Raw genomic sequence first — 23257 nt, forward strand, 5'->3', positions numbered from 1 at the left:
AGGGTGACTGGGTGAAGACTGGGTGAGCGTGCGTGTGTGTGTGAGCTTTTGTATATGTGTTCCGAAAAAGAAATGTATTAGTCTCTATCTGCCGTTCATATTTATTCATTTTTCCTCATCTAATGTCTTCTGTGAGAAACATTGCAAAATGATACGCGTACATGAACGCACGCGCACGCTCTCTACCTTTGAACGCTTATGGAAATGAACGTACATGTATTGGCCTTTGGCGTCCAAGTGTCTAATACTCCCTCCCACGAGTACCTCTACCTTCCACTTTTTTTGGCTTGAACATTATTTACCGTCTCACAACTTGCTTCAAGCCACTCTCGTGCCGTTACATCTCCCTTGATATTTCTGTGCCGGCCGAGCCGGCCACGGAACTGACGCGACCACATCCCACATGCCAAGACCGCCGCCGGCCGGCGGAGAAGAAGGTAGCAAGCTCCCCGTGCTCGTGTACTTCCACGGATGAGGCTACTGCGTCGGCGCCTACGACCAATTCCACTCCTGCTGTAAGTCGAGGACGCTTTCCTTATAAAGAGGCCAATTGGCAGCCCACCTACCCCGAAGGCGAATCGTTTTTTTTCACAATAAAATCAAATTCATAGCCCATTGACTAGAAAAATAAAGAAAAAAAGTCTTTTTTGTCTCTCTAAACTTTGAGCCGAATCTATTTTTCCTCCCTGGACCACAAAGCTGTCCGTCCAGCATCCTCAGACTCACAAAACCGTTCACATAACCTCCCTGAGTGCTTTGAGAGTGAGCTGGCAGTGGGTTTTCTATTTTTCTTTTATTTTTTATTTTGACTGAATTTTTAAAAAATTACAGTAAATCATAAAAAAAATCATAAAAGGGAAATCCAATTTTGTTGAACTCCACGTAAGTAGATCTATACATTGAACATATTATATGATATACTTTCGTACAAATTTTTTATGTAGTTTTAGATATATGTTTTCTGCAATTAATTTATATCTACAGTTTCTATTGTCCAATTATGGTAAAAATTTTGTGGTGGGCTAATAATTATATGATTGAGCTATAGTAAAATTTTTATAATTATTGGATCATGTTTAGCTGAGCTATAGATTTATCTATATAAACTTAGATAAATCTAGACCAATCTATAGATAAACCTAGATAAATCAATAACTCAATCATACATGATTCGATAATCATAAAATGTTTACTACATCTCAATCATATAATGATTATACCATCATAAAATTTTCATCGTAATTGGATGACGGAGACTATAACTATAAATTAATTGTAGAAAAGCATATATCTAAAACTATAGAAAAAAAATTATACTAAAGTATATTATATAATATATTCAATGCGTAGATCTACTTACGTGGAGTTCAAAAAAATTGGATCTTCTATTTTATAATTTTTTGTGATTTACTGTGATTTTTCAAATATTTAGTCAAAATAAAAAATAAAATAAAAATAGAAAAATCGCTGCCACCTCACCCTCAAACCGCTCAGGGAGGTTATGCGAATGGTTTTGTGAGTTTGAGGAGGCTGAACGGACGGTTTTGTGATCCATGGAGGTAAAACAGATTCGGCTCAAAGTTGAGGAGGACAAAAAAGATTTTTTCCAAAAATAAATAAACCATAGCCCATTAGCCATGGGCTGGAAGAGCCTACCATAGCCCAATTACCCAACTGCTCAGCTTCAGCCCCACGCGCATGGAACAACGCCTGTTCTGTAATATGACGAAACAGAAAAGGAGAAAAAAAACATTTCGTGCTCATCCTCCTCGCCGGCGAGCTCCGGCGGCGGGCATTAACACCGGCATCGTAAGTGATTCCTCCTCCACCACCATGCTTCTCCTCCTCTTTGACTCAATTTTGTTTATCTTTCCATTTCTCTACTCGAGATGAATCTATCCTGCCTGATTGGAATCGTTCCCCCTTTTTCGACGAACTGGAACCGTTCCCCCTTGCTGTGAGAATGTAGTTGACGCTGATCTGTGCCCCTATATCCCGATGGTGATCCTCCTTTATTTATGCTCTAATTGTATCAGTTAGGGTCGTTAGGGTTTTGGGGGGTTTGGAAGGGGGTTCTGGGATTGAGTGGATTGGGTTTGGATTCGGGCTAGGGCTCTATGCTGGGGGGTTTAATGTTACTCGACTCAACCTTATGTTTCATAGGAAAACATTACGTCTCTTCGCGTAAATTTCACGTTTTCTGCGTAGTTGGAATACCAGCATGGAAATTCAGTTCTGGTGCTCCATTTGCAAAAAAAAAAAACTTGATAGAGTGAAAAGGAGCAAATAAATATTTTTCAGTCAATTATTATTGTTTTGTAATGGAATTTGTCATGAATAAGGAGAATTGGGTAGAGTTCATCTGTAATGAGGAGACAGTGTTTTAACTTAGGAACCTGATTGTTGATCATCCTTTCTGGTGTACCATACAGAGTTCAAGAATTCCAGCTCTCAAACAGAGCAGTGCTTTGCAATTGTTCCTGCTGATCTGTCTCTTACTATGTCCTTAATGTTTGTAAGCAATATACTGTCTGTGTTTAATCTGGAAGCATATTTAACTTTCTTTATCTGGTGACAGGTGACCCCTGAGAAATCATAAGACTCGATAAAGTAGGAATTTCATGGCTATTAATGGATTAGCGATCAAGCCCTTGATTGACACTAAGGCTCAGAAAGTCTGCTTCGCTGACGCTAGCAATGATGTCATTGAGCTCCTCCCCTGCCTCCTATGCCTTCCTATGGGCGCCGTTGCCAACCTGCTTTACCAAGGAGGCATGGTTGGTAGCATTGGTAATGTGCTTGACAGCGTGCAGGAACTGGACACCAAGTATGTATGCTCAAGCAAGAGCAAGGAGCCCTATCTCAGCCCTACTGTTGCCCCTGCCATGCTCTGTCCTTTGCAACAACTACTGGATGCACAACTAAGTGTGAAGAGCAGTGTCTTCACTTGTTTAGGGAAAACAGACAGCCACACCGGTACACATATTACTTGTGGATATTTTTCAGATATCAAAGGCAGCGGCTGCCCATCTTGCTACAGTTACATGAAAGAGGAAATGCCGCATGTCAGGAACAATGGGCTTGCGTTCGGGACTCCCAGCAAAGGGTTTGTGGTTGGGACGACCACATACACCATCACTGATGATCTCTCGATAACCCCAGCATCCAGCGCATCAAGCATCGACCTACTTGCACGGTGTGGCGTCAAGGACCTGAGCACAGTACAACAAAGGACTGTGACGATTGGCGGTCAAGAGGTGGTGTATTTATTATATCCGCGAGTAGAAAAGAAAATTGGCACTAGCTGTTTTGCTCGACTGTCAGTTCGTTTGATGATTACTTTGTTCAAATGCAGGCACTGGAGATACTCCTCGCTTCCCTGAAGTCCAAGACCGTACTGACTGATGTTTTTCTCCCCAAGAAAAAAGTTCGTTGCAAGAAGGAAGTTACTGCTTAGTTGAATGGGCATTTTTTTGGGGAATCTCATGTACAAATCACCACACGACTTTTTAATCAGAAGGGTAGTTGATAGTTACAACTTAGAAGTTAAAGTGTTAAACTACTGCAGAAAATGGTTTTGTGAGAGCTTTGCTGGAGACAATATTCTATAAATCCCTATGGTAAGCTGAAGAACTGACACTTGAGCCTTTCCTGTTAATTTGCTCTGCGTGGAAGAACGTCCTCTGCCTTTTCGTGTGCGATGCCATGTGGCAAAACCGCAAAAGCTATGGATATGTGAGTGCTTGAAGAGTAACTGAGTTAATGACTAAACAATTTGTGGCAGGCAGTTGATTTCTCGTACTTGTCATTTCAGTTAATAGTTTCTGCATCCTTTGAGGTTGCTTACAAACTGCAGGCCAACTGTGAGTTATGAACGTCTCTTCAAATCGCAGTCTCCCGATTCTGTTTAAACTAGAAATTGTTTGGTTTGGAACACGAGAAATTATGATGCCAAAAAAAAATTAAATGTACAGTCAACATGCAAATATTTGTCTCGTTGGCTACTTGGCTATCAGTGTCATCTTCTCTGATGGGAATGTCTGCAATGTTGGCTACTACTCCATATCCCTATCCTTGTGCCTAGCAAGCAATATCATTTTCATAAATCATAATTTTACATGTCTGGCTCTGTCATGATTCTGTTTGTCCAACGGCCACCATGTTTGGCCAAGATCGCTTCTTTGTACAACACAACAATTTAGAAGCCTGTATAGCCAAACCCTCTTGTGGTGCTGGGCTGCATAGCCAAACCCATTACCCATAGGATGACTGCTTCGCAAGGTTGAACACTCGAACTGCATCATATTTTTGTTCTTGTTTCATTCAGGTGGACACGCTCAGCTTCCTGACTTCCTGTATTCATGCAGCCCAGGGGGTGGAAGCGACACGGTCGCGTTCGCGCGGCGAATCAAACGAAGCGTCGCAGGCGTGGCACGCGCTGCCATCGATGCAAGCACGCCGACCTTTTCGTCTCCCAGGAGACCATTAAATCTCGTTATCATGCTACTGCAACAGATGCAATTCGACCAGTAGCTTCGTCTACCTCTCGCCGTCCGTCTCACGCTCAAGCTCCCCCGCACAAACTGCTCGTCTTGCCACCGCTTCTCGGACTTGCCAAGACTCAGATGGCAGCCGAACCCGCCGCTCCTCCGACCATGAAGATGAAACTGCTGGTGGACACCAAGGCCGGGCGCGTGCTGTACGCGGAGGCCGGCAAGGACGTCGTCGACTTCCTGTTCTCGCTGCTCGCGCTCCCCCTCGGCACGGTCGCCAAGCTCCTCACCGCGGGCGCTGCCGTCCCCGCCACCGCCGTGGTGACCAAACTTCCGACCGGGGGCGCCATGGTCGGCTCCGTCGGCAACCTCCACCGCAGCGTGGAGGCGCTCGACGCCGGCCACGTCTGCCGCCGCGAGGCCACCGACGCTCTGCTCGAGCCCGCCGTCCTCCAGCTGGTGGCCGCCGCGCCGGCGCCGAACGGGCGCCTCTTCAGGTGCAAGGGCTGCCCCTGCTCCCCTCGCTGCTACGACTACGCCACCAGGGTCAGCGGCACGCGGTGCCCCGTGTGCAAGGGCGAGATGACGGCGGAGGTGCAGCTCGTGGAGCCCGACGGCGCCGCGAAGCCCGCGGCGGCGGCGGCGGGCGAGGGGAGAACCACGGGGTACGTGCGGGAGATGGCGACGTACACCGTGATGGACGACCTCTCGGTGGCGCCCATGTCCACCATCTGCGCCGTCACCGCCCTCGCCGGCCTCGGCGTCACCGACATCACCGGGCTCCAGGCCAAGACAGTTGAGATCGGCTACAAAGAGGTGATTATCTTGAGCTCATGTACGATTGGTTTGCGTAGAGATTAGTGTGCAGTGTGCTCTGATCTGTTGCATATTCTGACGTTTTCGTGCGTGCGTTTTGACCCGTGGGCAGGGCTTGGCGTTGCTGAAGGCGTCGTTGGAGTCGCAGACCGTGCTCACCGACGTCTTCCTCGGCGCAAAAGGGAGTAGTGGCGCAGGAGCTGCGCTGGACTGGGGCCTCGGAATCCGTATAGATTCAGGGGTTTAAATTAGGGGCTCCTAAAGCACAGTTGAAGTTGACGCACTTTCGTTTCAAAATTGTTCAAATTTGGCATGGCTGGATCCATTTCCTTGGTTTCTTGTAGTACCCTGTATGGGTTCAATCGAACCAGGGGCGTGAGAGCCTTGCGACCGCACATTGCCCCCAAATTTGAAGGGCCCTAAAATATAAAATATACCTTATATATAGTAATATAGTAGGCTTCAATTTTATTAATTTGCAGTCCAATCCATAGCAAAACAAGGTCCAAATTGCACCCAGAAGTCACACATTGTATTCCTAATTGTCGATAGTCCGACGTCTAGCCTTCTGCTCGGTGGCTGCGATAGTGCTCGATCGATCACCGACACCAAAGGCAAGAGACGCCGCTTCGTCTCCTGTCGCGCACTGACACTCATGCCTCGCGGGAGCGGACTCGCGCCTGGCGGTCACCGTCACGGTGTCCACTTGCCGATGCTGATCACTAGACATGAGTCGTGAGGCGCCCACGGGCCATGGCTACTCTTTGATGGCTATGGAAGCCTAGTCGCCGCTGCCGTGCTGTGGTTGCTGCAGCCAGCGCCTCAGGCTCAGGGTCGGGGCCTTGGCTCTCCGGCTTTTGCCTTCACAGTGCGCCTGCACAATACGAAGACATCGAGCCAAATAAAACTATTGTTACTTATTACCATTATTTAATTTTGTTAAGTTATTATAGGTCCATCTTAAAATTTCGCACTGGCCCCCCGGTTTGGCCGGGACGCCCCTGATCGAACAGTTCCATGTCCTCATTTGCCACTGCCGATTCCGATTAGTGGCTTGCCAGTTACTCCGATCCCTCAGGTCTAACGGTGTATAAATCTTGCGAGCATATTCTATTAGCAGTATCCGTAGTAGTAGATACCTGCAACCAAACACGAGGATGTCCCTCTATCGAGGATCATCCCATCCATGAACAAGTTGATGCAACATTCACTTCCATATCTTCAGTTGCTAATTGCCTACTGGTGATATATTGTAGGGCTTGCTATACTCTGTATTCCCTCCGTTCCCAGGCATTTTCCTTTAATTATGAAATGTTAGATTACTAAAAAAATTGACTCAACATATCTGCAAGAAATGTTAAATAAAAACGTGCTAGATCGACATTTATTATAAAATTTGTTAACTCAACAAATCTCATAAAAGAAGCTGAAATCATGGCATTAGAAATTGTGTGCTACTACAAGTTTGTGTTGAGTTGGAAAATGCAATTAATCTATCATATGTGAAACACTGATTTATTTTAATCCAAAAATTGTATTTAAAATTATGTGCCTGTTACCAGGCACAAACAAAGCTCAGAAAATGTAGAACTTGAAGGTCACCATCAGGCCATCACCGATGTCCTCCACCGCTAGGAGCGCCTGGAACTGGAATGAACCAACAGCAACGGAAACTAAAAAAAATCTCAGCGGAGAAGAGAGCACTCACACAGACACGCGCCGCCGCAAAACGGGCCACTCACCTGCGTTGGGCTAGCTGGCCGCCTTCGTGGGCCGAGCCGAGCTGGAGCCCGCTGCCGAATGTGACAGGCCGTTTTGCGGCACCAGGGCCCGGCCCACTACGGCCTGGACAGTATCTGGGCCGTCCGGCGGCAGAGGGTAGAGGCACCAGAGCAGAGAAAGCGCCATGATCAGGACCTGCGCGTGCTGTTGCTGCAGCCTGCAGTCCCAATGCTTGCCTGTTGCCTGTACCGAGGAAGGCGAGGATGTCCAATAAATTTGTCATCTGCTCAAGCCGCTTAATTGATTGTATTAACTTGAGCTCGAGGCTGGCCGTGGCCCCAACCTCCTCTTCCCTTTCGAACAAACATTCAGAGGCAGTGCTCGATCAGTATATATGGTGTAGCCCGACGATGCTCCACAGACCACACCTGCACGGTCACACCACAAACCTTCCTTCCAGTACTTCACTGCTCGCGCAAGGATGGCCCTGGCGACCTGCTCAAGAACAAGGGCTAGCAGCACGCTGAGCATGAGGCTGCTGGCCGACGCCAAGGCAGGGCGCGTGCTGTACGCCGAGGCCGGCAAGGACGTCGTGGACCTCCTCTTCTCCCTCCTCACCCTGCCCGTCGCCACGGTCGTCAAGCTCCTGACCGCGGACGCCATGGCCGGCTGCGTCGGCAATAACCTCTACGGCAGCGTCGAGCGGCTGGACGCGGCCTACGTCCGCTCCGCCGACGCCAGGGCCGCGCTGCTCGCGCCGGCCGGCGGGTACGAGAGCGGGAGGCTCCTCCAGCTGCAACCCGCCGCCGTGGAAGTCTACCAGTGTGGCAAGGGCGGCACCGGCGACTGCTACACAGCTACGTGGCCGTGGTGAGGAGCACGCCGTGCCGCCACTGCCGAGGCGCGATGAACGTGCCCATCGAGCTCGTGGGCTGCTCCGGCGGCGGCGGCGGCGGCGGCGGCGGCTTCGGTCTCTGATCTCGCAGGCGCGGGGTTCGTGATGGAGATCGTGATGTACACGGTCATGGACGACCTCCAGGTCGCGCCCATGTCCACCATCTCCAGCATCGCCGCCCTCAATGCCCTGGGCATCACGGACATCAGCTCGCTCCAGGAGAAGTCAGTTCGAGTGGGGTACAACGAGGCAAGTTCAATTTCGTGATCGATTTTTTTAGGGGTCTTTCGTGGTCGATTTTCAGAAAATTATGTGGATTTCAACTAATTCACGTGCTAGATTTCAACTAGTTCCAGTGGGGTACATCATGCTGTGCAGGGTTTGGAAATGCTGAGAGCGTCGCTGCAGTCGGAGACCGTGCTCACGGACATCTTCCTCGGGAAGAAGACACGGGAGGCTGCCGCCGCACCTCTGGAGAAGAAGAAGAACATGGAGGTCGCTGCCGCTGCGCCTTCGGAGAAGAAGAAGAAACCGATGGATTCCCCGTCTACAAAGAATAAGAAGAAATCGGATGCGAAGTGGAATACAAAATCGCTCGATAATCATCATTATCGGTAAAATTTATCGTTACCGATGCTAGTTGAAAATAAAAACTAACTGGAATTTCAACGGATTTTAATGCAAAATTTAAAAAATTTATAAAAAAGTAGAGAATTTATTTTTATAAAAAACTAGACACTCTCTTGATTCCAAAATGCTGTCACCTGTTGAAAGTAATAATTGTTTGTCTAGTGGTGGTGGTGATGAAGGCAACACCGATGATGACGATGACAATGATGATGGAGGGAGTGGTTATGCCGTATCTAGTCAAACTGGTGGAAGGAGTGGTTGTAGTATGTCGTCTATTAGATTTACCGGGGAGACATATTTCATCTATGCCACACAAGATCAAGATTATGGTCAACCCATGTCACAACGGAGGACGATAACCAACCGACGTCGATCTGATTCTCAAGAAGGTGATAGCTCCAGTTTAGTGAGTTCAACCTTCAGCTATCCACGTCTGCCCTCCTACCCATATCTGTACCCACAACCATATTCACATCCACCACCATATCAAGCCACTTCATTCAACTATCGGTACATCTTGATATGAGCACTAGCGGTTAGATTGGTGAATTACAGGTATATACCTATATTACAATTTTATCATTATGTGTTCCCCTCTTATTTGAGTTCATTTCAATATTTAGGAATATTATTATGGATATCACACGTACCAGCAAGAAGAGACCAAAGAATGATTAAATTGATATGCTGAATGTCTTCATGTATGGACTACGAGGTTGCTAGTTTGTATGTGGTTTGTACAGACTATGCACTCTTTTGTTTCTATGCACTATGAGGTTTGTATGAACTATGCACTCTTTTCTTTGTGTGAACTATAAGGTTTGTATGGACTATGCACTCGTTTGTTTATATGCGCTATGCACTTCGTGGTTTGTATATCTGTGCAAATTCGTGTGCTTCATGCAATTTCATGGGCAAAAAATGTAAACATGTTTATTTCTTAGACAATTCCATATGTAAAATTATGCATTTATATATAATTTATCTAATAGAATATTATACATAACCTAAAAAATTAAATGCTATCAAACTTTTCTATTTTTCCACTGCCAAAATATATTTTCAGTAGGCGAAGCGACAAATCGTTCGGTTTGCATCGATTATCGACGATAAACTATCGATTTTCATTTTTTGAATTTGATTTCTCTTACTGATCGATTTTGTGTGCGTGTGGACTTTCGACATGAATTATGTGTTTCATATTTGTATTTCTCATTGTGTGCTGGAGTTTCTTATATATTGCGCATTATAATATGTCAATATAGACATAATTAGGGGAAACTCTACCAAAATTTCTATTTTTTTCTTCATAATTATATAATTTTTCTATAATTTTCCAACCATTTCCATTATTTTCCGGCGAAATCCACCGGAATTTGCTGAAAAATTACCGAAATTCGGCCTGGAAAATAGGAAATCTGAATTTTCAAATTTAAAAATACTTTCCGATCCGAATTCAGCGAAAACCGCCGAATTTCGGCCGGTTTCCAAAACGAAATTGTTAACCTTGAGAGGAGCTCAGGTCAGAGTCAGAGGTCAGGAGCTCGCTCCGCTCGCTGGCTGCTCGCAGCTTCGCCGGGCATGCACGCTGGGATTCTGGCGTCCGGTGGTGGGGTGCCAGGTCCCGAGAAACCTGTTTATCTAAAATTATTTCTCGCGTCGGGTCCTATTCCTCGCGCGCGTCAGGTCTCTAGGGAGCGTGGCGTCCGCTGGCTGGGCGCCAGATTTCTGTAAAATTTCTTTTTTAGTGTATATTTCTATAAAAAACTTTAAAAAAATATTAAAAATGGAAAAAATCCCTGATCACGCTTCTCCAGTAGCGGCTCCCCCGGTGTGCCTCCGCGGCGCTGCTCCGGTGCAGATCCCACGGTGGCTTCAGATGGGCTCCTATGAAGATGAGGAGTATCTCATTGGCTCCTTTTAACCATTTATTAATGATTATGCACCGGATTTGAAGAGAAATCGGTTGGTAGAAGGAACTCTAACTCTAACTTTATTATTTTCTTAAAAATCTAGTTGGCCGGATCTGGAACGTGCGTACTCCCTCCGTCCCACAAAGATTGTTTATTTAAAAAAAATTAGACATATTACTAGTAGTGAAAAATGATCATATTACTCTTAATTAACTATAGCAATTATAATTGAAGATCGTGCTACTTATTTGGTTCCCTAGATCCTCAATAAATACGAATGCATTGGACCCAGAAAAGTAACATCTACTTGAATATTCGATTGGCTCTATGCCCTTCTCAATGCAATTATTTTTTGGTATTTGATATTGTTTTAATTAGATGGACTTTACTACAATATAAACGAACAGTCTTTGTACAACAAAATTTGAATGCTAAATAAATAGTCTGTGCACGACAGAGGGAGTATATGATAGAGGTTACTGATCTTGCAAATATTTCCATGCTTGATCAGACTGAGAGGCTTTCTCTTGGGAATTGGGATGGTGCCATGGTGGGTAGTTCCTCGAATTCACCACCATTGCTGCTAGAGGCTGGGGCGAAATCACAGGAAGCTGGACCATCGGCCCCTGCTCCTCTGTTTGATTGGTCTACATTTGCATGTTCAAGAGTTTCAGGATGAGCAGGAAGAATAGAAACAATGACGATGATCAAATGTATTTAATGTTGGGTTTGGGGATGAGGATGACAGGGCTTTTTGGTTGCTGTTCTTTTGGCTGTTGTAAGGACAGACTCAGTACTAGAGCTCTTTTAAGAAGGAAATATATGGACATTCCCTCTTATCATTGTCAGCTGTTTATTGGGAGTGGACAAAACTCTGCACATTTATTCATCACCTTTCCCTTTGAGCAAACATGCTGGGCTTAAATGTCAATTGTTATTCAAATCTAATCCTTACTGGGCCTGGTTTAGATGTAAAATTCAAAATTTTAAAAGTGTAACAACGAATATTACGGCACGTGCATGGAGTAATAAATCTAGATGAAATAAAAAAGAAAAAAGTCTATATAACCCCCTCAAGTTTATGTCTGGAACACTTAACCCCCTGAACTCAAAAACCGGGTATTTTACCCCCCAAACTTTGCAAAACCGGACAAATCACCCCCTGGGGTGGTTTTGTGGGCGGTTTTGCCACCGTGGCGCACATGTCAATGCCACATCATAGAACACGTGGCATGGTCCCACATGTCATGTCTCTCCCACTCTCTGCTCTCTCCCAGGCGGCAGATCCCCCGCGCGCACCCGGCGGCGGCGCTCCCGCTCCCCCAAGCGCATCCGGCAGCGGCGCTCCCGCGGAGGCGTGCGGCTCTACGCTAGCTCCACTTGGAGGCGTAGCGGAGGAGGAAGCGGGCCTGGGCGAGGCGGTGGTGAGCGAGGGTGAGAGGCGCACGGCGCGATCGAGTGCGGCGGCGTAGTCGAAGCACGGGAGGGGAGGGAGGACCAGGCGGGTGGCGATGCGGGAGACGAGGTCGGCGAGGGTGGGCGCGGAGCAGAAGGCGGCCTCGACGAGGGAGAGCGGGACGCGGTGGGAGTGCTCGACGAGCAGGGAGCAGGCGGCGGCGAGGGTGGGGAGGAAGGCGGAGCCAGGGGTGGCGAGCTCGCCGTCGGTGGCGTACTTGGCCATGCGGAGCACCTCCTCGGCGTGGGTGGTCGAGAGGCCGGCCGAGTCGTTGAAGGTGGCCTGGTGGATGAACTCCGCGGCGCCGCCATCGTGGACTAGCTCCACGGCGACCTCCTCCGCGCCGCCGGCCACGTGAGAGCTCCACGGCGGCGGGGAGCCGAGGACCCCGCGCGCGAGCCATCGTGGCCTCCTCCTCCGCGCCGCCGGCAATGGCGGCAACGACCTCCACCACGCCGCCATGCCCTCCTCCTCTGCGCTGCTAGCCCGTGCGGCCCCCTCCACCGCCATGCCAGTCACACGGGAGCAGGGCGAGCCGCTCCGCCCCGGCGGGGCGTGCAGGAGCCACTCCGCCACCGCTGCGGCTGGGCAAGCGCGCGTAGGAGCCGCTCTGCAGCCGCCGCCGTCGCCGCCGGGCGCGCGCGGGCGAGCGCTCGCGGGAGCCGCTCCGCCGCCGCCGTGGCCGGGCGCGGGGGAGTAGGGCGAGCCGCTCCGCCGCCACCGCGGCCGGGCGAGCGCACGCGGGCAGTGGGCGCGCAGGTGGCGCCGGGGAGCGGGCGCCCAGGCAAGCGGCGCCGACGGCGAGCGAGTGGGCGGGCGGCGGTGGGCAGGACCGCAGGAGTTGGGGCAGGGTGTGAGAGAGGAGAGAGTAAACGCACACGTGGCACTGACAAGTGGGCCCTAGAAGCGCCACGTCAGCAAAACCGCCCACAAAACCACCCCAGGGGGTGATTTGTCCGGTTTTGCAAAGTTTGGGGGGTAAAATACCCGGTTTTTTAGTTCAGGGGGTTAAGTGTTCCAGACATCAAACATGAGGGGGTTATGTAGACTTTTTCCAAATAAAAAACTAACTGCATAGTTTGCTTGTAAATTATGAGACAAATTTAATGAGCCTAATTAGGCCATGATTAGACATTAAAGTGCTACAATAAAGCTACAGTAACCATGTGCTAATGATGGATTACTTAGTCTTAATAAATTTGTCTCATAGTTTACAGATGAGCTCTGTAATTAGTTTTGTGATTAGTCTACGTTTAATATTTTAAATGTGAAAAGATTTTTTAAAAAAACTTCACACGAAGCAACTAAACGAGACCTTGGTCTTTGAAGAGGTCAAAGCGCAACTCAGCTCGTCTTTCTTCATGGATATCATTATCACCTACTGCTGGAGCATCTGGATGCAGCGAAATGATCTCATCTTCAGGGGAATTCAGCCACAACCTATAGCATGTCTGCGCCACTTCATGTCTGAATTTGGCTTAGTAATTCTACGAGCCAAAGCACGATACCAACCAGCAATGTCAGAATGGAGAGACTCTCTTGTGTAATTTTTTTGTATCTTTTTTGTTTCTTGATTTACTGTAACTTTTTTTTTTTGCTGTTTTCTTTTCTAATATATAATTAGTAGGGGCGTGCCCCTCCTGTTCATCAATAAAAAAAGGATGACAGGGCCAAGATGGCTGCTCAAGCAAATGCAACACATGAAGGTGATGCACATGTCTGTTCTGTTTGAAGGAGGTGCTTCTCATGCCAATGCTGTTCTTGGAGACAATGTTGGGGAAGGTAAGGAAGGTGCATCCATTCCAGTTGATGATTTGGTTCCACGGAAAAAGGATGATCATTTATGATAAGGATAAATCATATATTAGGCCTGATTTAGATGCAAAATTTAAAATTCCAAAATTATCATATTGAATGTGTGCGGCACATGCATGGAGTATTAAATCTAGATGAAATAAAAAACTAATTGCATAGTTTGTTTGTAAATTACAAGATAAATCTAATGAGCCTAATTAGGCCATGATTAATCACTAAATTGCTACAGTAAACATGTACTAATAATAGATTAATTAGTCTTAATAAATTTGTCTTGTAGTTTACAGAGGAGTTCTGTAATTAGTTTTGTGATTAGCCTATGTATAATACTTCAAATGTGAAAAAATTTCCTTTTAAAAATTTTACACGGTGCATATAAACAAGGGTTTAGACTTGGCAGCATGTTCCCCTCCACGAAAGAGTTTAGGTTGGCTCTAGCATAGAAATACTATTGTGAAAATACTTGTGGCTGTCGATTTGGGTTGCAGGTGAACGAGCGAGGAGAGGAGGAAAGGAAGAAGAGAAGATGCTGTTGCTGATAGGACTATTGTGATAACTGTCATTTCGTACGCTAGATTGATGAAAAAATTGACAAATAGATTAGAAAGGTAGAAATATCACGAGAGTTAAGGGACCATATATTTGCAGTATCAAAACTGCGAAGCCAACATTTACAGTGTCAAAACTGCAAAGCGAATTATTTCGTGTCAACCGTGTAAATTTCTCCAAGTGCAAGGAGCGAGCGCTCCGTTCAAACTTAGGCCCTGTTTAGTTCCCTTAGGCTGTAAACACAATTTTTTTTTGCATGAGAATCTTGCCAATTTGAAGTAATAAATGAAGTCTATTTATAAAATTTTTTGCATGGTTGGGTTGTAAATCGCGAGACGAATCTAATGATGTTAATTAATCCGTGATTAAGTAATAATTAGCGGATAGTACTGTAGCATCACTGTTGCAAATCATGGATTAATTAGACTCATTAGATTCGTCTCGCGATTTACAACCCAACCATGCAAAAATTTTTGTAAATAGACTTCATTTATTACTTCAAATTAGTAAGATTTCTTTTTACTTTAATGCGTTTACGGCTTTTTTACGTTTACGGAGTGGGATCTAAACACACCCTACTCCAGAGTCGAGTAGTTGGGAACAGGGTTAACCATTTCGTTTTCGTTGCAAATCCCGGTGATTAGCGGAAACGAAATTTCGTTCCGAAATTTCGGTAAATTTCGGCGAATTTCGGTGACTTTTGGCCGAAATTTTTTGAATTTTGAATTTTCAAACGAAATTTTCCGAAAAATACCGAATTTTTTTTTCCCGGTAAGTAGCGAAAACGAAATTTTTCGCCGAATTTCGGCGAAATTTCGCCGAAATTTCAAACCCTGGTTGGGAATCGGCGATCATAAAGTCTAGTGATGTTACTTCACCTGACCTGAACGCATCGGGTGAAGGTGAAGCACATCGAGAGCAGTGCGCAAACCGATTCGACCTCCGGCCGGCCGGCCAGCTGCATTTCTGCATTGGGACTGCATGCCAAGCATCGGTTCTTGAGCGGCGATGCACGCCTCCCCTCCTTTCCTGCATCGGGACTCCATGAAAATATACGGCCTTGAATTCTTGAACACTGAACGTTCACTACATAAGGTCACCCCTCATGTATTAGCAGCACACTCCGTAGTTCAAAAAACAAGAGACAGACAGACAGTAGTGACACCAGCATTGTACGCCATGGCCCCAACCACCTCCGATGCCAGTGCTTCCACGCTCAGCATGAAGCTGCTGGTGGACACAAAGGCCAGGCGCGTGCTGTACGCCGAGGCCGGCAAAGACGTCGTCGACTTCCTCTTCTCCCTCCTCACCCTGCCCGTCGGCACCGTCGTGAAGATCCTGAGCAAGGACTCCATGGTCGGCTCCGTCGGCAACCTCTACGGCAGCGTCGAGAAGCTGGACGAGACCTATGTCCGCTCCACCCGCGCGAAGGCGGCGCTGCTCTCGCCGACCGGAGGTTGTGCCGCCGGTGGTGGCAAGCTCCTCCAGCTGCCGGAGGCGCCGGCGCCGCAGGCCCCGTGCACTAAGCTTTACCAGTGCCACCAACGCTACAGCACCGCCTGTAACACCACCTTGAGCAGGTCATGTGGCACCCCGTGCCAGCATTGCTACAAGTACAACGGCGGCAAGATGACAGTGCCGGTGGAGATCGTGGGTTCGACCACGGGATCCGGTGATGACGCGGCAGCGACCGCGACGGCGGCTCTTGCGGGCGCTGGGTTCGTGCAGGGCATCGTGACGTACACGGTGATGGACGACCTGAAGGTGGCGCCCATGTCCACCATCTCCGGCATCACCCTGCTCAACACCTTCGGTGTCACCGACATCGGCACGCTCCAGGACAAGACCGTGCAGCTGGGCTACGACGAGGTAATGATGTTGTGTCTAATACATTTTATTTTGAAAGAGGTGTCTATACAAATTTCACTACACAAATCATGTTTTTTTTTTCCAGAACGAGTTTTTGCTTTGTGCGCGCTTCAACGATTTCTTTTTATTTTTTTGGCATAGGGTTTGGAGATCCTGCGCGTGGCGCTGCAGTCCAAGACCGTGCTCACAGACGTCTTCCTCGGGAAGAAACAAAAGGCTTGATGAGGGAGGCGCCGCCGTTCAAGAGTTCGCTAGCTTTTGGTTGCTCGATCGTGTCACAGTAGTCTTCCAGATTCGCAGTTTTATTTCCCTCTGTTTTTCGTTTGCATCTTGTGTATGATGCATCGTGGAGTCACTCTGCCGTTGATCTATCGTTGTTATGGGCAGTAGCAGCAGCTGGTGCCCTGCGCCATGCAATGGCAGCTGGCTCGGTCATTTTGAGTAACTTAATTCTATCTTGTCATTTGTGTCACGCAACTTTAGATTACGTGACCTGCTTTGTTCTAGTAAGCACGATCCCAGCTGCTCAAACGTGCACGCATTCTTCGTTAGTGCGACTAGTTTTCTCTGAAACGGTGAACGAACGGACGGTGTTCTCTGTCAGACCTTTGGCTGGCAAACGCATCAGTTAGCGGTCATGCACTACTGGCCAATCAATAACTAGGTCATCAATTGACATGTTTTCCAGTAAGCTCGTTAAATTTCATTAATCACCATGCAATCATCGGGAACGCGTTAAGTTTTTTCTCTACACGATTCGTCTGCCTGACGTTTCCACTGGGCTCTCGGATCGACCTTCGGTGACCGTCACTGTGTGCATTTGTGGCCATCAGTCATTCAGTCCCCTCACTATAAACAAGGTGGCATCGTCAGGCATCGGGCACACGTCGAGCACCGGCTCAAACTTGATCTCCTCCTGGTAGAGGTATGGCCCCGACCAGTGAGAGTCCTAAAGCTAATACAACAACCACGCTAACCATGAAGCTGCTGGTTGACACCAAGAGCCAGCGCGTGCTGTACGCGGAGGCGAGCAAGGACGTCGTGGACTTCCTCTTCTCCCTCCTCGCCCTGCCCGTCGGCGCGGCCGTCGAGCTCCTCGGGAAGGAATCCATGGCCGGCTGCGTCGGCAACGTGTACGCCAGCGTCGAGGCCCTCGACGACGCCTACGTCCAGCCCGGCGCGGCCAAGGACGCGCTCCTCCACCCCACCGCGCTCTCCCCGGCCGCGGCGGCCGGGGCAGCAGCAGGCTCCCTGCTCCGCTTGCCGGCGCCGCCGCCGCCACCCGACCCGCCCAGCCCGAAGAAGCTCTTCAGGTGCACAGGCGGCGACTGCTACCGCGGGTCTATGTTTAGTGCCAGTAGCGGTACCTCGTGCCGTGACTACGCGACGGACAGGGGCGACTTGGTCTGCTCGTCGTGTCGCGGCCAAATGAACAAGGAGGTGACGCTCCTCTCGTCGGCGGAGCCAGAGCAGATGTCGTCGGCCGGAGCCGCTGCCGGAGGCGAGAGCGGGTTCGTGCGGGGCGTCGTGACGTAAACCGTGATGGACGACCTCAAGGTCGCGCCCATGTCGACCATCTCCGGCATCACCCTGCTCAACACCTTCGGCGTCACCGATATCGGCATACTCCAGCACAGGGTTAACAAAACCGCTCGGTTTTCGGAGGTTTTCGGTAAAATTTACCGTTTTCGGTATAGGCCGGGAACCGGTTTTCGGTTGGATTTCCGATGATTTCGTTACAAATTTAAAAAAATTAAAAAAATTTATATAAATTTCGGGAAAAATTATGATAAAAAACTAGAGGTTCATATGAGCTTATTGATATGGTGCATGATAAAAAATATAGAGATTTGGTCGGTGAAATAAATTTGCCAACCATTTCCATCATTTTCCGGCGAAAAATCACCGAAATCCGGCGAAAAATCACCGAATTTCGGTCGGGAAACGAAAATTTCGGCTTTTTGAATTTGAATTTTTATATCTATGTTTCGCTTTTTCTATTTATTCCATTCATTTAATACAAAATCTTCATATGTAGAGACTATGCCGTTGCTTCATGGACTATGAATGGCCAATACTTTCGTTTACTGTGGATGCAATGTATTGTATTAATTGGACTACGAACTTAATTGTAATAATTGTAATGGATTTTGCACTTTGGACTTAGTACGTGTGGACTTTGGACAACAATTATGTATTTCATATTTGTATTTCTCATTGTGTGCTAGAGTTTGTTATATGTTGCGCATTATAATCTGTCAATATAGAACTAATTAGGGTAAACTCTGCCAAAATTTTAATTTTTTTCATAAATACATAATTTTCCCATCATTTTCCATCCATTTCCAGCATTTTCCGGTGAAAAATCACTGAAATCCGGCGAAAAATCACCGAATTTCGGTCGGGAAACGAAAATTTCGGTTTTTTGAATTTAAATTTGCAAACCGGACGGTTTTTACCGATTTTCGCCGGTTTTTGCTCGGTTTACCGTTTTCGGTCAACGACGGGATTTCCTTTCAAAACGGTTTTGTTAATCTTGCTCCAGGAGCGAACCGTGCAGCTGGGCTACGCAGAGGTAACTAATCATTGTATACGCATATTATATTGTACAAGCAATAATTAACGGATGAATTTTTTTATTAATATAATCGGCAGTTCTCCAGCTTGATTTGTTTTTTTAAAAAAGTTGACGACTGGACGCTGTGCAGGGCCTGGACATCCTGCGCGTGTCGTTGCAGTCGAGGAAAGTGCTCACTGACGTCTTCTTGGGGAAGAAACGGAAGGCTTGAGGAGGCACTTCTGCGATGCAAGAAGACAGCGAGAGTTTATAATTGTCTAGTTTTATTTGTGCATGACCTACTACTAGTTTGTTCCATTTTTTTCTTTTTGCTCTGTTTCGCTGTGCATCTATCTGTCGCGTGTGCACGAACTGGTTTATGCTGGCAACTTAAAATGTCCAATAATTTCAGGCAATGCTATTTCTTGTTTTCCGCACTGAAATCGGATGTTCATTGGTCCTAGTTCATGCTCGCAACATGTCGAGAGCGGATTTTGTGCCGCGCGGCGCCGTGCCGCTGGGTATGTGGACGGACGCGGATGTATGAGCGATTGCAGGTACGAGGACGTGTACAGAGATGTATGTTTGAACAGTTCGTGACGTATTTGAGCGGGGACTGTATATTTTAATGCACCGGTACTGAGGAAGAAGTGGACGCGTGGCTTTGGAGGGGGTAACTGGACCCGGCTCGACGCTTCCGGAGAGGGAACCTCGCACAGTACAAAATTTGTTTGGACTTGGCAGTTGCCGTTTGGCATCGGATATTGTAACCAACGTGTCGGTTGATATTTAAAATTGCTGTCATATCGAATATTTGAATGTCTATCCGACCGTTTAAATACCAACTTAATATAAAATTAATTACATAAGTTGTAATTAGAGCTCTAGGCGAATCTATTAAATATAATTAATAGATAATTAGTAGATAGTTATTGTAGCAATTAATGATTAAATTATGAACTGATTAGTCTTAATAGATTCGTCTTGTGATTAAATCACGACTTATAAAAATAATTTTAGTATTTAAACATACGATATCGGGAGTTATGACTCAAACTGAAAAAAAAACCAAACAAACCTAATCAGTACTACATATTCTCTGTTGATTTACATAGATTCTTCCCCAAGACTATCACTGCGAAAAAGAATGCGTTAACAGCAAAATAAATATCAATGGAGAATATGTAAATCAACGCACATCATTTATAAGCAAGATCAGTTATGAATTTGTTAAACCAATAAGATGCCATTCTTTTTGTGCATATTAAGAAAAGAGTGTATATGGCGCTGAATTATTTTTGCACATGAGAAAACAAGTTAGGAAACTGATCAATGCATGGTTGTGCATCTATTATTTACGGAAAAACATTCTCTTGTGAAAAAATATGAAAATGCACACAAAAAGGTGATATCTATACTTTCACTCATAGAATATTTTTTCACATCAAGTAATCTAGAGAGAGCTAGGTAGAGACCTAACTTATTCGAGATGTATGTACATTTGCAACAAAATTGTTTGATGATGCATTTTTTCAAGTAGCAAAGAAAATGCATATATATATATATATATATATATATATATATATATATATATATATATAGTAAGTCTATTGGGTACCCTGGGTATGGAATAAGCCAATCCATACCCGAGCCAGCCCTCGGCCACCTTCACCGCCTCCTCCGGCGCTCGGCTCCCGCGCTCCCCAGTTTCCCCTCACGGTTTTCTTCCACGGGCGCCACCCGCCTCCGAAGCGGTTTTTCTTGCCCCCCCCCACCCCCAACCCAGCTTGATCAGTTTCCGAACAACGCTCCACCGTTCCTCCCGTCGCCCCAAGATCGCGATCCATCCACCATTCCTCCCGTCGCCAATTTGAGGGACTGGCGCCGCCGGTGGCCAGCTGCTGGCCAGGCCCTGCGTGTCCCCGGACGTCGTCCCGTTCCCTACGCCGCTCACACCTCCGGTCGCCGTCCCACGAGACCGATCCGGAGCCCGTCGCCGTCGATCCTCCTCCAGCCTGCCTTCCAATCAGGTGATTCCCCCGCCGGCCCATTGATTTCCTCTTCTTTTGCTGTTCTTACAGTTAATCGTCAGTTCGAGTTGGAAATTAGATGTTTTCTCTCGTGGGCACCAGATCAGGCTTGCCCTTTTTGCTGGGATGAAATTTGTGGCTCGATCCGTTCTAATTTGCACTGGGGTTACCAATTTGTTGATGTTGGGCACGATGGGGATTTTCTGATGCGCGGATTTTATTTGGATTTGGTTTGGCAGTGAGCAGAAGGCCAAGGATGTGCTGCTCTACCACTACAAACACGCAGCCAAAAGGTTCTCTGCAAAGCTCACCCCCAGCAGATCCACGAGTTCCAGAGTGAGCCCCCTCCCCTACTTCATTGTCCCATCACTGTACTGGGAAAAAACTTCAGAGAACATTATTTTGGCTGCACAAAATTTAGTGGATGCCCATGGTGGCTCCAAATCCTTGCTCAATATGCAATTTGTAGTGTTAGGTCTCCAAGCTGTAGATTATTGGATGCTTGCACAAAACATGCAACGTTGTAGGATAACAAATTAATCAAAGTTATAGGCACCTAATTACATGCTGCAACGATCTAGGTGGGGAATTGTAGTTGTATCTTACAGATGCTGTGATGAGCACCTAAGCCCCCCAATGCTCCCAAGCTTGGGGCATGTTCTTATTGTGGCAACAACTATTGAACAGGAGGAGTTTGTAGCTGGACAGGAATGCCTTGAAAAACAACGGATCGCTCGACATGAGCAACTTTGAACATTTACAGAGGAGGAATGTGATGGAATTTTCTCTTTTCTTTTCCGGCTCAAGACCTTCTCGTAGTTGCCGATGGACTGGACAGTCGAGTCGCCGGCGACAAGGGCTGGTTCGACCTGCTTGACGGCTTTGTGCAGGTCCCCCAGATGGCCCCATTTGGCTGCCTCAGCAAACCTGCAGAATGACATGCCATGCTTTCAGTTTCAGACGATCAGAGAAGCACATTCAGAGCTTTTCTAGGGTCTGCTCATGGTCATGAGCTTTGACCAGTTGTTACAGGTGTTATAACCCATGTGGCCCTGTCAGTGTCTTCTAGGTCTCTTACCTTGGTGATGAATTGACAGGCAGGCAAGTGCCTCTTTAGGGTTACACATAATTCTATAAAACCACTTTGATCTCAAATGATTTGGACTTCATGAAAATTATATAGATGCATCGATGCAGTTACCTTTTTTCTTTTGACAAGCTGATCTAAAAAAAGCTTGATTTAAGTTAGGTTTGGATTAACTATTTGCAGGGCTTAACTTCATCAGTTTGAAGTGCAGAACTTTTAGACGCTTCTAACATGTAACTGTACCTAAGTGGATGTTTAATTCTCAACCTCATGCAGCAATTACATCTGGTTTTCATTCCTAAAACTAGTCAGATTACTGTGATTCTAACTATGCCTTTAAAGGTCATTGCTGAAAGGGAAAATAGCCGTTTAATTAACTTCTGGTGTTGCTCTTGCAGGTAGGAGGCCTGAGGATTCTGATTATACAGTTGATGTACTTAGCAGATGTTCTGGAAGTAAGGATAGCAGCGGAAAGAAAACAATGAAGTTTATTCCTCTGAAAGAAAATGGAGAACCAGTTGTTATTTCACCGCCACTTCCATAGGTTATTTACTTTGCACATTTCAGCAGTGAAGTTTTTGTCTTATCATTCTATCTTGTGCTAAACTGCCTTTTCCTAATCACGGGGGTAACCTGAGTAGAACAGATTGAGGAACTAAGCAGCATCTGGATGTACATACCTGAGGATCTTCTGCTTGTAGAAGCTCTAGAAAACACCTTGAGAAAAGTTGAAGAAGTGTTATCAAGGTTTGCTAAAGATGGGATATCTCTATTGGATCAAGAAGAGGATATCAAGGTAAGAAAACACCAAGGATGTATGCTGTCAGATTTCCTCTGTTTATGCGGTTCTAATATGACCTATTCCTTTTAGGTACAATACAATCAAAATCTTTTCGAAAAGCTACCAGAAGAATAGAAGCTCTGGAGGGCTTATTTTAGAAGCATGATAACCATAGTTCTGCCCATATCCAGGAAAAACTTAGTCTTTCATGCTAAGCAAGAATTATCAGCTAATATAAAGTCCATCAAGAAGCTCCAGGATGGCCCTGAAGCCAAGGGAGCAGATTGATTTGCTCTTCTACCAATTGCAGGAAACAGCGAGAAGGGTTGCTAACCTTCAGCTGGAGTGCAAGGTACTGTAGTTAATACTAGTAATTCATCATATATGGCAAATGCCTGTCCTCGTTTTCTTTTTCCTTTTTTTGGACAGATATGTGAGCTTGTAGTGCTGCGTATATATCGAATATGTGTTCTAAAAAGTGATGTTTTGCTCTTAACTGATAATGGCAGATCCAAATTGACGTGGAAAGCTTTGCGACCTGACATAATGGAAGTGGTGTATTCATGGGTCAAAGGGTCGAAATTCTACCAAATCATGGAGATGACTCAAGTGTTCGAAAGCAGCATGATCAGTGCCATCTGGAG

At 46.6% G+C, this 23257-nt stretch overlaps 3 protein-coding genes, 1 long non-coding RNA gene and 1 pseudogene across 5 annotated transcripts; all 5 read left to right on the top strand.

The window, feature by feature from the left end:
* Positions 1–2100: 2100 nt before the first annotated feature.
* LOC120675811 lies at positions 2101–3596 on the top strand. The gene is made up of 2 exons (XM_039957020.1): positions 2101–3257; positions 3356–3596. Exons 1-2 carry the CDS (start codon positions 2622–2624, stop codon positions 3455–3457), a joined length of 738 nt encoding a protein of 245 aa, XP_039812954.1. The 5' UTR covers positions 2101–2621; the 3' UTR covers positions 3458–3596.
* A 1059-nt stretch (positions 3597–4655) lies between these two features.
* On the top strand, positions 4656–5556 carry LOC120674481. The gene is made up of 2 exons (XM_039955658.1): positions 4656–5309; positions 5422–5556. The coding sequence occupies exons 1-2, from the start codon at positions 4656–4658 to the stop codon at positions 5554–5556; spliced, it is 789 nt and encodes a 262-aa protein (XP_039811592.1).
* Positions 5557–15468: 9912 nt separating this feature from the next.
* LOC120674482 lies at positions 15469–16380 on the top strand. Its single transcript, XM_039955659.1, has 2 exons — positions 15469–16158; positions 16300–16380. Exons 1-2 carry the CDS (start codon positions 15469–15471, stop codon positions 16378–16380), a joined length of 771 nt encoding a protein of 256 aa, XP_039811593.1.
* A 705-nt stretch (positions 16381–17085) lies between these two features.
* On the top strand, positions 17086–19262 carry LOC120674484 (annotated as a pseudogene).
* A 2703-nt stretch (positions 19263–21965) lies between these two features.
* Positions 21966–23149, top strand: LOC120676245. Of its 2 annotated transcripts, none has more exons than XR_005675737.1 (4): positions 21966–22376; positions 22474–22628; positions 22704–22965; positions 23123–23149. It is a non-coding gene; the product is annotated as an uncharacterized LOC120676245 (long non-coding RNA). The 2 variants fall into 2 exon arrangements; XR_005675739.1 differs by having other exon boundaries at positions 22479–22628.
* The last annotated feature ends 108 nt before the right edge of the window (positions 23150–23257 follow it).

This window comes from Panicum virgatum, chromosome 5N (assembly GCF_016808335.1).
Source record: "Panicum virgatum strain AP13 chromosome 5N, P.virgatum_v5, whole genome shotgun sequence".
Classification (NCBI taxonomy): Eukaryota; Viridiplantae; Streptophyta; class Magnoliopsida; order Poales; family Poaceae; genus Panicum; species Panicum virgatum.

What these genes read in the sequence shown, in the direction of transcription:
- LOC120675811 (XM_039957020.1), top strand. Translation starts at nt 2,622, where the DNA reads ATGGCTATTAATGGATTAGCGATCAAGCCCTTGATTGACACTAAGGCT. An exon ending in TGACGATTGGCGGTCAAGAG is followed by an intron (nt 3,258 to 3,355) that starts GTGGTGTATTTA and finishes GTTCAAATGCAG; the next exon opens with GCACTGGAGATACTCCTCGC.
- LOC120674481 (XM_039955658.1), top strand. Translation starts at nt 4,656, where the DNA reads ATGAAGATGAAACTGCTGGTGGACACCAAGGCCGGGCGCGTGCTGTAC. An exon ending in TTGAGATCGGCTACAAAGAG is followed by an intron (nt 5,310 to 5,421) that starts GTGATTATCTTG and finishes ACCCGTGGGCAG; the next exon opens with GGCTTGGCGTTGCTGAAGGC.
- LOC120674482 (XM_039955659.1), top strand. Translation starts at nt 15,469, where the DNA reads ATGGCCCCAACCACCTCCGATGCCAGTGCTTCCACGCTCAGCATGAAG. An exon ending in TGCAGCTGGGCTACGACGAG is followed by an intron (nt 16,159 to 16,299) that starts GTAATGATGTTG and finishes TTTTTGGCATAG; the next exon opens with GGTTTGGAGATCCTGCGCGT.